At 40.5% G+C, this 15,848-nt stretch overlaps 1 gene segment (V, D, J or C); it reads right to left on the bottom strand.

The window, feature by feature from the left end:
• Positions 1–807: 807 nt before the first annotated feature.
• Positions 808–14,513, bottom strand: LOC120807083. The segment is given in 7 exon segments: positions 808–1,318; positions 5,562–5,879; positions 9,511–9,846; positions 10,975–11,094; positions 11,214–11,546; positions 13,948–14,286; positions 14,387–14,513. Coding segments are annotated over 7 exon segments (1,845 nt in total).
• Between the last annotated feature and the right edge of the window lie 1,335 nt (positions 14,514–15,848).

The raw sequence follows: 15,848 nt of genomic DNA, 5'->3' as shown, positions 1-15,848 counted from the left end.
TTAAAATTGAAATCAGGAAATACCTGATCAGAAAGAAGGAAGCAAATTCTTGATACCGGGTGCAAAAGAAACACTCAATTTCTAAGCATTCAGAAACCATTCAGACCCCTTCTTTTTTCACATTTTGTTATGTTGCAGCCACACAGGATCTCTGGAGCTCAGCCACAGTGACAGCTGGGTTCTTGGTCACCTCTCTCGCTCAGTTTGACCGGGCGACCAGCTCTAGGAAGAGTCCTGGTTGTTCCAGACTTTTTCCATTGAAGAATTATGGAGGCTGCTAAGAGCACCCAAGTTCCCAAGAGGACCTTGGGAACCTTCAATGCAGCAGAATTTTCTCATAGCCTTCCCCAGATCTGTCCCTCGACACAATCCTGTCTCTGAGCTCTGCAGGCAGTTACTACCACCTCATGGCTTCATTTTTGCTCTGGTGTGCATTGTCAGCTGTGAGACCTTATATAGACAGGTGTGTGACTTTCAAAATCAAGTCTAATCTATTGAATTTTCCACAGGTGGATTCCAGTCAAAGTGTAGAAACATCTGAAAGATGATCAAGAGAAATGGGAGGCACCTGAGCTAAATTTCAAGTGTCATTGCAAAGTGTGTGAATACTTTTGTCGATGTGATGATTTAGGTTTTCCTTTGTAATAAATTTGCAAAAATGTCTAAAATTCTGTTTTGGCTTTGTCATTATGGGGTATTGAGTGTAGATTGATGAGGGAAAAAATGAATTTAAATGATTTCAGCAGAAGGCTGCAACATAAAATCTGAAGAAAGTGAAGGGGACTGAATACTTGCACTGTAGGTTCCTTATTGCTTGGAGAAGAAAGATCCATCATGTCCGTCATATCAGAGGTGGACAGTAATGACTGGACCAGAAATTATATTATCAAAAGGCCCATCATATTTCCCAGATGCTGATTTACCTCTACTGACCTGCACCAATCAAACTACTAGATTGAAATGTAACAGTTTACCCAGTGACATCAGCAGTTGTCTGTCAGGTGCAGGTTTGGAAGTGTGAAGAGCCTCTCCTCAGGCTCCCTCTGAGCACTGTGGACCACCTGGCACCTGAACTTGGAGCCCTGGTCATCCTTGTTGGGATTGATTTTGAGAAAAGTGAACATGGAGTAGAGGCCATTGATGTTCAGGCTGGGGGGAGTGTTGAAGACGCCGGAGAGAAACGTCTCTCCGTCTTTAGTCCAAGTTACTGACACGTCCTCAGGACAGAAATCTTTGATGCACAGGTACAGTATACATTCTTCACTCAGCAGAGGACACAATGGTTCACAGTTGATGAACATCACATTAGGAGGAGTCCCTGTTTCAATAGACATTGGAAACATATCATAATGCATTCTGAGAGTTGTAATTGGATGTGCAGCATTCTAACAATAATACATTCTTATATTTCTTGCATTTTGGTATATTAATCCTTATCCTCTTCAGGGAGGGGAGAGGGACCAACTTAATGGGAAATGAAGTCTTAAATGCTATATAGTTAAACAGGGATCATTTGCATAAATTGCAAATTAATTCTGAGAATGTTATAATGGAAGGGATTTCCTTTGGTCACAAAACATTTTGCTGATGTTTATGACCTCAAAGAGCAATCCTACACTGTTCTTAAGAATCATGTACCATTTAGGATGTACCATGTTGAGGAAGCAGACACGAGTAGGTGGTTTTTTCACTAAATATTCTTGTTACCTATAATGAACAACAGAAAAATACAATGTAAAAATGTTTAGATGACACTGTATATAACCCTTTTTATAGAACATATCCCAAAGGTAGTGTTCCTCTGAGGTCTAGCTTCATTTTAGTTAGCTTTAAGCTTTGTTGACCACCTTTTAAAAATGTCCCCACATGCAAGGTATCCTTTTTATCAGCACAAACTCAGCTATAGTCAATATCGGAAGTTTTTGCACAGATTTTTCGGTGTTCAGGTTCTGTGCTTCAGCACTTTCAATTTGAAATAAATATAAATATAATGGAGACTACATCAAAGCTTTAATGTGAATAGTTTTACATCACTATAGAGAGAACTTTGTGGGAGATAGAGCCCTTTAAACACATAGTCCAAAGTTCAGGGGTTCAAAAGTAATTGGACAGATACACATGAAGTAAAACAAAATCATCATATTTAACATCAAGTGGAAAATCCTTTGCAGTCACTGACTGGCTGAAGTCTTTGACCCACAGACATCAGCAGATTCTTTGTATCTTCCCTGGTGATGCTTCACTGCAGCCTCCTTCACTTCTTGTTGTTTTAGGGGGTCTCTCTGCCTCTAGTCTGGTCTTCACCAAGTGGAATGTTGCACAGTTGGACTGAGATCAGGAGACTGACTCGATCAGTTGAGGATATTCCACCTCTTCACCCTGAAAAGCTCTGTGTTTGCTTTGGCCTTACATTTAGGATCGTTGTCCTGCTGAATGATGAAATGTCGTCCGATGAGTTTTGATGCATTTGACTGAATCTCAGCTCACAGAACGCTCCTGTATACCTCTGCATTCATCCTGTTACTTTCATCAGCAGTGAAATCATAACTAAATACCAGTCTGCCAGTTCAATTGGCAGCCATACATGCCCTCACAATAACAGAACCACCACCATGTTTGACAGATGAGGTGGAGGGTCATGAGCTGTTCCTTTTTTCTCCACACTTTCCTATTTCCATCATTTTGACAGAGGTTGATTTTTGTTCCATCAGTCCATAGAACTGTGTTCCAAAACTCTACTGGTTTCTATTTGTGTTTTTTGTGAACTGCAGCCCGGCCTTTCTGTTTTTGAGGTTTACATCTTGTGGTGAATCCCCTGAGGTTCTGGTTCTAGAGTCTATTCTTGATCTTGGACAAGGAACAAGTCCGCCTACATCCTGGAGAGCGTTCCAGAGTTGCTGTGCAGTCATAAAGGGGTTTTTTCTTTACCATGCAAATTATTTACTGGTAATCCTAAAGAACTGTGCTCCTCGGTCTACAAAGTCGTTTGACATTTTCTAGTTTTCCTGTACACACCTGCTTTTTTAGAAAATACCCAACTGTTGATTTTGGCAAACCAACTACCTTTGATATCTCTCTGATAGATTTTTGCTTCTTTTTGAGTCTCATTATTGTCTTCTTCACTTGCATGGTCACCTCTTCAATCTTCATATTGACAGACAACTCCACTTCAATATAAAGGGCAACTCTCAACTCTCAGTCAACTCTGAGCTTTTTGTTTGTGCATGAACTAACATTGAAACAACCACACAGCTGCCCAAGAAACATTTAGTAGCCAAGTGTCCAATTACTTTTGAACCCCTATAATTTGGTAACTATGTGTTTAAAGGGCTATATGTCCCACACAGTTCTTTCTATATTGATAAAATATAGAGTAAACCTACTTAAATTAAAGCTGAGACTTGTCACTTCAATGTAGTATCCATCGTTTTATTTCAAATTGAATGTGCTTAAGCTCAGAATCTGAAGAACAAAAACATAACTGTAACTGTCCAAGTAATCCCGGTCTTGACAGTCTATACTAAGCTATTTGTACTTTTCATAGCCAAAAATCTATTCATCGCCTACAGACTGTACAGAACTCAGTTGCCATCAGTGGTGTAGTGGTGCTTGGGAAGTGGGTAAACTCTTAGTTCATGCCCACAATTTTTTTTTTAAAAGTGGCCAGTCCAGCAAAGGATAGACACCCTGTATACAAACAGTGAGATGTAAGACTACTCTACTCTACTTGAAACACTCTGTAATTTCAGCTGTTATTTTTTACAAATAAAGACTACTATTATGAGTCCAAGAACTCATAAATAGTTCAAGAACATTGTGTTATAGAATGTATGTTCTAAGTGCTTTGAAATTTGGGGGTGGAAGGTAATGCTTGACTTGGAGTTTCACACAAAGGTCACATGATGATCTCGATGACAAACTTCATCTGCTGAGGAAAACCATGAGATGGGGTTGAAAGATTTTTTATTTTATTAAGATAAAATGTATGTTTTTTTCAATATGTTAAATATTGTTTTTCAATATGGTTCAATAGTCACAATCTTTCATCTTGGGAAAATCTAAAGATAACTATGTTGGGGGACCCTGGTGCAAAAAGGCCCTGTTCATGCCTGGCATTAAAATGCATCTCAGACAATCCAATCACAAGTGGACAGCTCTAAGTACAGGTGCGAATGCACCCAAGACGCATTGAGTGCACATTGAGATCCGATTGCTCAGACCATATTTGGAGGTGGTCTTGGCCTCATATGGCCACATTCTTTAACAGACTGTACATAAATGTCACATCCTCTGCATAAGTGGATGTATATTCTTATTTGTGCTAAAAAAAAATCGCGTAAACTGCCTCTGTCCACAACTTCTGAAAATTTCAATAAGCCCATAGAAATATATTACGAGTCCATCAAACATCTTGGGTCCTTTGGTTTGCCTGGAACACAATACACTCAGTCTGTATTGTTTTTATTTCTTCTTCTTCTTCTTTTAATTTCCGGCTGGCTGGGCACAGGAAGTGCATTGCTTCCTCCCACCAGTTAAAAACAACAATGCATTCGGTCTTTGCAAACTGAATTGATGTACGTGTTTATTTGCGTATAGAGCAGGGAAATGGCAGGTGTGAACTGACGTACTTAGAGCTGTCCACCTGCAGGGATCACCTAAGAGGCATGTTAATACCGGGTATGAACAGGGTCAAACTGACCCCCCAATTACCACCATGTGTCTCCCGTTTCCAGTGTGTGTGTGTCTGTGGGGAAGTGTCAGTACGTAGGTGTAATCCTGGTGTTTATCACTGTTAACATTCCTGTTTGTCAGCCCTGAATATCTTGTTAAGCTCTGAATCCAGCACAGTTATCTGTGGGCCCGTTTGTGGTGTTTACTGCCATTGTAGAGAAGTAAATATCCTTCATTTACGGCATCGTTTTTCGGCTCTTATCTGGCGTCAGATCTGTGTGATAGGTGCAAACTGGGGGTACAGTTAGCCAGTGTTCTGCTTCTTATACTACATATACTGCTACTATCACAGGTGGGGGAGTTAACATGCATAACAGTCTTGCCTATTATGTCATGGTGAAGGAGGGGCCAAAGAATTCGGCTGAAATGAAATTTCAAATCCAAGCAGAGAGTTACAAGCTAATTTTGAGAAGAAAAATCTGTTTTTACACTCAATGTGTGTTTGGTGGGGAAAAATCACCTGTATTAACATCATATACCAACAAAAATCTACTGTATGTGATTATGTATAAAGTGCAAAAGAATAATTTAGTGTGGAGTCCCTCTTTAAAACTGCATTTGACAGAGGGCCCATCTACATCAGGCTTATGTACTCACAGAGGACCCACCTTAGTTCATATTATAATTTAATGGTAGAAAAATTTCTATCAAATTCGCAAAACATTGATAACATTGCTACAGTCTATGTCTCAAGCTTTTTTTTTACAAAAGGTCTGATGACATTTAGAAGACAAAACATAATGCAGTTTAAAATGCAGAACACCTTTAATACAGATTTACTCAAAACAGTTATCTCAAAATACATGCAGAAAAATATTTGGAGCTGCTACCTTGAGTGTTGATGTGGTACAGGACGTCTTTGTAGCCCGGAGCAGTGAAGCTGGAGTGGTACACACGGCAGGTGTAGATGGCCCTCTCATCCTCTCTGGCCATGACCAGCTGGATCTTACTCCACACACTGTAGAGTTGGTTGTGGTCAGAGAATGGTCCAAAGTGAATGACGGTGTGGACCTGTTCCCCGTCGTTCCTGGACCACTCCAAGTTGATGTCCTGGGGATAGAACTTCTCCACCCGACAGCAGAGAACCAGCAGCCGCTCCACTTTGGGAATCTGAGGGATGCTGGAGATCTGGAGGAAAGATGGCTCCACTGGAGGTGTGTGAGTGTGTGTAATGAGAGGAGAGGACAGTGGTGATAAATAAGGTAGGAAATTTAAATTTTAAACAGGAAATAATGTCTATAGCTGTCTGCGACCTTATTTAAGTCCAGATAGGGTGCCTTTAAGGACTTCTCTTTTCTTCATTTCCAATCAGAGTAGACAAGCGGAAGTTGATAAATACATGGAATAAACAAATTTAACTAAGAACTACACCATCAATCTAAATTTCTTCAACATTTTCCAAGTTGTGACCAGCCTTTAAAGCTGCACTGATCAATATTTTCATATTAGCAATGGAGCGAATGACTATATGTAATGTGAAAGGGTTCGCTTGTTGTGATAAATCACCTGACTCTGCGGTTGCCCTCAGCTCTAAAGAACATTTAAACATCTTTCATCTTTTGTTTTGTTTTTATGTTCCATGCCTTTACCATGGCAGCACTTCTAGGCGTCCCACTTTTCCCCAGCAGTGTGGTTGCAGCGCTCTGCAGAGTGGTTGTGGTAAGAATACAGTGTCCCCCAACTCTGCACCAACCTCTTCAAAACCAACATGCTCTACTCTTTTCTACCATCAGGTGTCACAAAGCCACTCCCTCATCACTGCTATACAGTATGTGGATTTCTCACTGTATTTCATATTATACAGGGACTGTGCCGGTTAAAATACTAATCTGTTACGCAGGGTTTCAGATATTTAGTCAGAATTCTATTAAACATGGTTAACACAGTTAACACACACTTAAAGTCAATTCCGAACACCACGGGTAACCGGTGCAATGAGGCAAGAACAGGGGAACTGTGCTGATATTTTCTCTTGCAGGAACCTTAGCTGCGGTATTTTGCACACATCTGAGGTGGTTGATATATTTCTGGGGCAGTCCAGAAAATAACGACTCACTGTAATATAGATGGTTAGAGACAAAAGCAAGAATGAGCGTTTGGGCATCAAGGAATTAAAAAAAAACTCAAAAATATTTTGGGTGATTTTGCTACGATATCTAGAAAATGCTAAATATTATGTGATACTATATGAATTGGGTCCAAACGTCATCACTTCAGTTTTGTCATTGTGCAGCATTAAGAAGTTGCTCAACATCCAGGACCTAATGTCTGCTAGACAGGCTTTGAGCGAAGACACTGAGGTGAGGTCTGCTGGATTTATGGATAAGTAGTTTTGCTTATCATCACAAAAAAATGAAAAAAAATATAGGAGTTGACCAATTATGATTTTAGGAAAATTATTATGAGATAACTTGACCAAGTGGTAGCATGTTGATAGAGAACAGTAAAGGGCCAAGAATAGACCCTTGAGGAACGCCGTAGGTGACAATTGCATATCCGGAGGAGACATTCCAAATTGAAACAGAGAAAATTCTACCGCTTAGGTAAGACTTAAACCAGTGTAGAGCAGTCCCAGTCACACCTATCCAATTTTATCATCTATCAATTAATATGCCTTAATCAACTGTATCAAACAGAGGTCTAATAGTACCAGAACAGTACAGCAGCCGGCTGCGTTGAATTCAAAAACCGAACTGGAACTTTTCAAAGCAAGAGTGGTCTCTCATAAAAGAAATAAAAAGAGATTATACCACTTCGGCAAGAAAGGGTATAGGATATGGGTGTAAAATTATTAAGATTGTCGGTGTCAAGGTTTTATTTTTTTGGTGGGGGTTGAACAATTACCGAAATTGGAGTTTTAACCCCTAAAGATAGAAACTTGTTAAAAATTGCTAGAATATATAGGGATAAATAGGCAGAAACCTCCTTTTATGCTGTTTATCACCCTCAGTAATTTACTACTGGATGAAATGAATTAAAAATCTGATACACCTCACTGTGTGGTAAAACAAACGGAGAGGGCAAAACTTGATAAGTGAGTTAATGGCCCCTATATAGTAATTTGGAGTTGTAAGGATTTGCAGGAAAAGGATGTGAGAATGTCTGACTCTGTTTAGGCCTTTAGATGCAAACTTTAAACTCGTCATTCTGCCTTAACTTTCAGTCTCAGTGAATCCATTACACCTGGTACGTACGGTAGAGTCCTGTGATCCTGCCGAAAAGATTATTTCCTGAAAACTGCTGTATCTCTCTGACCATCTGTTTGTTTATTCCCTTGAGTGTCCAGGCTGCATGCCCCCCCCCTTTCTCTTCCTGTTTTCTCTCCAGGTCCTCTGTTTTCACTCAGGCTCTCTGTGCTGGACCATTGGCTGTCCTGGGACCCTCTTTTTGATACTTTATTTAGATTTTGCACGGTCTGGACCATGACTCCAGTTTTTTCCCTACTGTTTTTCTCCCCATGTTTTCTGTCTTTCCCCAGTCTTGTCTGTGTGTGTGTGTATGTGTGTCTGCGTCTTGGGCAAGGTGCTCCTCCGTCTCTCTCAGCCACCTGCAAACCATCAGCGCATCAAGTCAGCTGTATATATTGCCCAATCCTACAGCCACTCTTCTCCAGATAAGCTGCATAGAAATCACATTCTAAGTTCTTGCTCCAGTGGTTTTTTCCCTCATGTTAGTATTTGTTTCCTTGTGCTCAGGCTCACTACTTGCCTGTTTGCCTGCCTGCTCATCTGGAGTGTTCCACGCTCCATACAACCCGCATGCCTTTGCCAGCCACCAGCCCTCAAAATCCCACCTGCCTACCCGCTCATCTACTCTTTCCCCAGCTGCCCTCACACCTCCCTCTCTGCTTACTTCCTGCTTCCCTCAGCCCCTTGCCCAAAACCCCTGCTCAATCCATCAGTTTGACACAAACATGACTCTAAACTAACGCCAATGCTGCTCTGTTTTCTGCTTAATGTGTTGTTTCCACCTCCCTGTTTGCTAACACATTTGCATCATCAACTTTTATAAGGTTACAAAATTTCAGTGTTGTGTTGACAGTTTGCTGCACTGTCCCCAAGTGGCCAAAAATTAATTAATGAAGGTTTAAAGGGGATGCTTAGTGATTATGTTCTGCTGCCCCTAGGATTAATATTCAAAAATGCTGGTAAAACAGTTGTGTTATGTCTTCTGTACCTCTGAGGGAGTTTTACAAAAAATATCCTAGGGTATTAGAAAATAATGTGGGCATTTACAAGGCAAAATAAAGATTCTCGTGGTAAATGTAGGATACAATGTTTTGGAGTTTGACCCATGCTATAGGTACTATAACATCAGTAATACTATTGTATAGTCAATGACAAATGAACAAGAAAGTCTAAAGTAGCCAACGGAGGATGCAGTGTTTACTACACACACACACACACACACACACAATACTCAAGTGCTGAAAAGAACACAAACATTTTGATGATTATGTTCATAGAGATCAATTTTGCCAGATGTGGAGCTAAAAAGGTAAAGTTTGTTCTGAGGGTTCTGCCAGAGGAAGGGCCATAAGGTCATTAAAAGCAAGAGGGTTTAGTGGATAATTTGAGTTGAGGATTCCTCCTCTGAGGATCATGAATATCCATATACATTTGCTGGTAATCTGGCCATCAGCTTCCAAATATCTTAATCCAGACTAAGATGCTGGATAGCCGGACCATTCGATCAAAATCAACTGATCTATTGTAATCGTTGAAGAAACAGGATACAGTGACATGACTATAACATGCTCTTGAAGCTACAGCTACTCACCTTTTACCCTGACTGTGGTCTCTCTGTTGAAGCTCTTCCCCCTGCACAGCACCACACACTGGTATTTGTTTAGGTCTTCAGTCACAGTCAGACACACAGTCAGGACAGATGTATGCTGTTTCCCATTGGAATGGAGACAAGCCTGCTCGCTTAGATCCTCACTGACCAACAGAGAAACCGATTCAGACTGGAACACTGAGTCTGCACTGCTCCTTAGTTTAGACCACTTCACTGTGATCTCTCGCTGTCTTGCTCCTTGGATGGTGCATTTGAGTTCGGTTGGCACCTGAGCATATATGATGCTAGATTGGCTGATTTCAGAAACACTTGGTGGAGCTGAAGAGAGAGATGAATGCATGTTGTTGTATAATTAGGACAGTAATAATCAAGAATGTCTCTTCATTGTGATTATGAGTCAAACTTGAATTATTTATTATAAAGGTGACATATTAAAGGCCTTCACAGTCGATAGATCCACATTTACCCAGATTTCTTCTGTTGCGGTTTCAGTAAATGAAGTACCACCATCATCAAAACAAATGAGGAAATATCTTAGGACGCTGTTTATCCCTCCAGGGTTCCACACACTTTGAAAATCAATGAAAAGGAGCACTGAAGCTGTTCTGGAGTTTCTTGGTGCAACAACACCTTAGTGTTAGTGCCATAGACACATTTAATGTTGTTTTTTCCTTTCATTTGAAAGACCAGGGTAGCAATGCAATGCCTTCCTGCTGAAGATTCTGAGCTATTCCACTGATCAACAGTTCGTGGCAGTAACATATGAAGAAATCTAGCAATGTGACAGAAAAGGCAGGGAAGAAGAAGATCCCCAGCTAGCTGACATTGATGTAAACAATGCAGGTTCAAAATACAGTATGTTTAAAAAAAAAAAAAATGCTTTCAGTAAATGATTTATGTACAATCACCATGTTTGTTAAGTCTAAAAGATCCATGTGATTTAAATTGGTGAGAAAGAACTGAATTTAACATTTTTGTCTACAAGAGAAATCGACAATCCACCTTTTTAAAGACTAAATGACTAAGTGCTTTGCTGCATACCCAGCACCACCAATGGGTGTGGACAAAAGTGTGCTTTGCTTTGTTGCACGAGTAACCACATCCACCTGTGATGTAACGGTGGTCCTGGTGATCACCTTTACACCACTTCACATCACATCACAATAATACCTGTGAATGATATTTATGTATAAATAACTGATCAAATTGTTGCATTGCAATGAATTCAAGTTAGGATCCACAGAAAACCTTTGACACACTGGTCAGTTCAGGAATTAATATGAAATTCATCAAACTCCATCTCATCCACACTGACCTGGTGGAAAGGACAATCACAGTATGTTGGTCAAACGAAAACATGGGTGATATCAGCCTGTTTGAGACTGAACAATAGACCTAAACCCAGTTTCAGTAAAACAAGGTGCACTTTGTTCACATTGAGCCTACCTTTGCAGAAATACCTGTAGAGAAGCAGAGTGCCCCCAATAACAGCGGTTACCAGCAGCAAACTGATGGCACTAGTGACAGCTATCAGAGTGCCTGCACTGTAAAGGGGCTGTGATGGAGCTGCAGGGAAAAGGGATTTGTGAGATCCATGTAACACATACAGTAAGTAGACAAATCAGTATGGATAATGACTTGAATTCAGAGTTTGAAGAATGAGTGAAGGAAAAATGAGATCCCACCTTCAACAGTCAGTCTAACAGATCTGTTGTAGGGCCAGTTGTAGGTGTGGTGATCCACCTGGCAGATGATGCGAATCTCTCCATCCTTTACTGCTGAGGAGTGTAGTGTGATGCCACTGCGAATACTGAAGGTGCCATCTGGATTGTGAACGGCCATTTCAGTGCAGACACGGGAGAGGTGGCTTACGCCTCCATGGACAGTGTGGGAGCCATTTTGAATGTGCCATGTCACAGCCAGTTTCTCTGGGTAGAAACCTGTTATGTCACACTGTATGGTTTTCTCCTCTCCGTCTGTCACTACTGCCTTTTCTGGGAGCGACACTGAAGGCCGAGCTGGGGGATCAGGTCAAACACAGTACATTTATAGGCTTTTTGGTAGGTTGTTACTCACCGATGAATCCTACAATACAATATTGCTGAAACACACAAATCAAGCAGTGAAGAAAACTTTGAGTTGAGACTATATAGTATGTTGTTCATTTGGCCACAGCCCACTGCTATTACAACAGTTGTTTGCCATCAGATGTTAATGACAAAGCACCTGTGGTGACATAACAGATAGGTTTGTAGCCAGAAATGCAACACCTCAAAAGTTTCAACCTATTAAAAGCTGAGCAGCAGCTATCTGCCCAGTATACCACAGTGAGAAATGTTAAAGAACATTTTACTTAAAGAATGAATGACTTACAACACAATTTTAAATTAAAAACCTAAAAACATCTTCAGCAAATGTCTGCAAATCATTTCAGTAAGAGAACATGAGTATTTTGACTTGATTTTTGGGAACTAACTGACATGCTTTTAGAGGTCGTCCATCAATTAAATAAGATCTGATTCTATTATCACAATATGGAGCGTGTGCTAATGGAATAATTACATTTTCAAATTGTAATGTCTTTAATAAGAATTAAGTCATAAACTGATCAAATAAAGAGATTATAAATTGATTTATTAGATTTGCATTTATAGTTTAGGCATAATTTAAATGCAAAGACCTATGTATTTAAAAACACAAAGTTTAAAAAAAAAAATCAATCACTTAATTTACTAATTATATTTCCTTTTAAATAATTACATCATACCAGAATTTTAGAGGCAGCTCTCTCTAAAGCCACAATAATCAATGTTTTTATATTGATAATTCATCAAATTAGTAGTTTTAAACACCAGAAGAGTCACTCATTGTGACAAAATCATCCAACTCTGTAACATAACGACTGGAAACAGAGGGACACTTTGAAAGCTTCAGACTCAACCCATTCCTTTAATTTATGATGTGTAGATACACTCCCCGAGCACTTCATTAGGAACACTGGGTATTTCCTCCATTTGCTTTCAAAACAGCCTCTTTTCTTTCTGACATGGATTCCACAAGATGTTGGAAACAGTCCTTTAAGATTCTGCTCCATGTTGATGTGACTGCATCACATAATTTCAGCAGATTTGTCAGATGCATATTCATCTGCCAATCTCCTGTTCTAACACATTCCAAAGGTGTTCTACTGGATTCAGATCTGGTGACTGGGGGGGCACCTGAAGTTCACTGAACTCATTGTCATGTTCATGAAACCAGTTTGAGAAGACTTTTGCTTTGTGACGCGGAGCATTATCCTGCTGGAAGTAGCCATTAGAAGGTGGTTAAATTGTGGCCATAAAGGGAAGCACATGGTCAACAATACTCAGACAGGCTGTGGAATTCCCACCATGATTGATTGGGGTTAAGGGGCCCAAATTGAGCCACGAAAACATTCCCCACACCATTACACCACCACCTCCAGTCTGGACTCTTGACACAAAGCAGGTTGGATCCATGGATTCATGCCGTTGAGACCAAATCCTGATCCTAAAATCCTGACTGCTGCCTCAGCACAAATCCAGATTCATCAGACCAGGCTACGTTTTTCCAGTCTTCACCTGTCCAGTGTTGGTGAGCCTGTGCCTGCTGCAGCCTCAGATTTCTGTTCTTGGCTGAGAGGACTGGAACCTGACGTGGTCTCCTGTTGTTGTAGACCATCCACCTCAAGGTTGGACATGTTGTTCATTCTGCTCAGCACAGTTGTAAAGAGTGATTATCTGAGTTACCGTAGCCTTTCTCTCAGCTCCATCCAGTCTGGCCATTCCCCGCTGACCTTTCTTATCAACAAGGCTTTTTCACCCACAGAACTGCTGCGCACTGGATAATTTTCTTTTTGACACCATTGAGTAAAAACTCTAGAGACTGTTGTGTGTGAAAATCCCAGGAGATCAGCGGTTTCAGAAAGACTCAAACCAGCCCGTCTGGCACCAACACTTGTGTCATGGTCAAAGTCACTGTGATCACATTTCTGATGTTTGATGTTAACATTAACTGAAGCTCCTGACTGGGATCTGCAGGATTCCATGTACTGCTAGCACATGATTGGCTGATTGGATAATTGCACAAATAAGCAGGTTGACAGGTGTTCCTAATAAAGTGCTCACTGAGTGTATGTAACCAGTGTGTGCCTAAAATTTAACATTAAAAAAACACCAGAAGAACTGGAGCTCTGCAATAATTAAACTGGTTATAAATCAGCAGTGAAAACGTGTTACTGTGGCACACTCCATGATGCAACTGAAATGACTGAGTGTGAAGAAATTAGAAGGAAAATGGACGATCTTGTGTTAATAGAGTTGGCATTATAACAGAGGGGATCATTCAGTGGAAAAAACAAACAAATGTGAAACAGATTTGAGCAGAATCAGAGAGGAATACCCAGCACTTCCAATGAAGTGGTCTCTGTGTAGACCACAGGTGTGATGATCCTGCAGGTGTACAGCCCTTCATCTCCCACAGTCACATTATGTAGCTGCAGAGATGCATTGCTTTGAAGCAACCCCATTTTATCCACAACAGTGCCATCTCTGTTTACATGTGCTCTCCCATCCTCTAAGGTGTACACAATGTTCTTCTCTGCATGTTTATCCACCATGTTCCACTCAACGGTGAGAGCACTCCACTCCACCAGCTTGGACAGTTTGTTGAACAGGCAGCTGACAGTCACATCTGTGCCTAGCAAGACACTGAGCTTCCTTGTAGTATCAGCTGAGGAACCTGAAAACATAGAAGGGATTACCTGCAGTGCGTGAGTTAAGACGTGAACTTTTCTTTACAACTTGATACTGAAACGCTCAAAAACATGATCCACACTTACCTTTACAGCGCAAGACAATTACTACGAGTTGTATCACAATTTTCATATTCCATTGGAGCTCCATTCGGATTCAGATGTATCGTTGTCCGTAATTGCTGAAGTGTTTGTGGAACTGAACTTCGTGCACCACCACGCACCAGCTGCAGCCGAGTGTGTTTGCACAGTCCGGACAGATTCAAAGGACTGAAGATCACATGTTGGCTGCGTCATTGAAATTGTAGTGTAGGGCTTGGCTGTGGCTGGCAAACATTCACCCGGGTGTTAAGTACCTATTTATCATGTTGGGTTAATCTAATGCACTCTTGGACTTTGACATGTGGCTGCAACCTTCTGTATGCCACCTTGCAGAATTACTAGATGTGCTGTAAGATGAGTGATATCACTCTCCCCAAGATGACTCATCTGTATTCATCATATCTCCCCCATTTCATGCAGATTTTTCTGTGGCCAGTTGATGGAACTCCACACACCCACTTTTTAACAAAGCCCTTGAGATATACAAGTCAACTTTCACATAACTGAATTCAGCTTTACGAAATAGAAGGATAGAGGTAGAAGATCGGGACCCACCGTGGGACCCTTTTCTTTTTTCTTTCTTTTAGCCACAAGAGTGATTTCTCATGAATTAAAATTTGGTCTGTACTAATTTCCTTTAGTTCTAGTAGGTTCAGTGTGTTTTGCCCTGTTTTTTTTCCAATAAATGTTATAGATAATTGTAAGGCATTGTTAGCCGTTAATGACAGGAGCCTGTGATTTGCCCTTTCATAAATGTAGATTAGACCAAACTAGTGGTGACATACAACTAGCAGCAAAAAGTCTCACACTGAACATTATGCATGCAATCTAATAAAGCACTGTAATGAGAGCAAATATTCTGAGTGGTGGCTTAAGTAACTCGGCAAGAAGAAATTATTTTCCTACGATACTGCAATAAATTGAAACTAGTTGGTGTCTGGAAAGTAAGAAATAAAAATTTAAAATATACCAAAAGGTCATGACTTGGGCAATGGTCAGTGTAAAGTAAGCATAGTTTACTATAAATCGGATAAACCATGCAAAAACACCGTTATGGTCCTTTAAACATGACAGATATCAAACCAATGTCATAACATAACTTACATTTCTTGATTCATTTATCAAGTATGTTCTTCTTTGTTTCCATTGTAAATGCATTAGGCTTATTTGACTCAGCAGTGACATCACCGATGGGGGTGTGGCTTTAAAGTAATGCAGCACTTTTCTGCACTGAGTGATTCAGTGTAGAAACCTGAAGATGGTCTCTGCTGTCTTTCACAGTCTGGTCTCAATACAGTATTAAACCCCAATGTAGCTGTAACATGGGCACGTATCATTTCAGTACAAGATTCCAATAGCAACTTTCAAAGTGGATACTTTGCTCAAAGTGAATGCATCCAATTTCTGTTTTTTAGGTGACTGTGCTGTGCAGTGGAGAGGAGATCTG

This window comes from Xiphias gladius, chromosome 21 (genome assembly GCF_016859285.1).
Source record: "Xiphias gladius isolate SHS-SW01 ecotype Sanya breed wild chromosome 21, ASM1685928v1, whole genome shotgun sequence".
Lineage (NCBI taxonomy): Eukaryota > Metazoa > Chordata > Actinopteri > Istiophoriformes > Xiphiidae > Xiphias > Xiphias gladius.
Note: the sequence above shows the minus strand (reverse complement) of the source record. Positions and strands in the feature narration are given on the sequence as shown.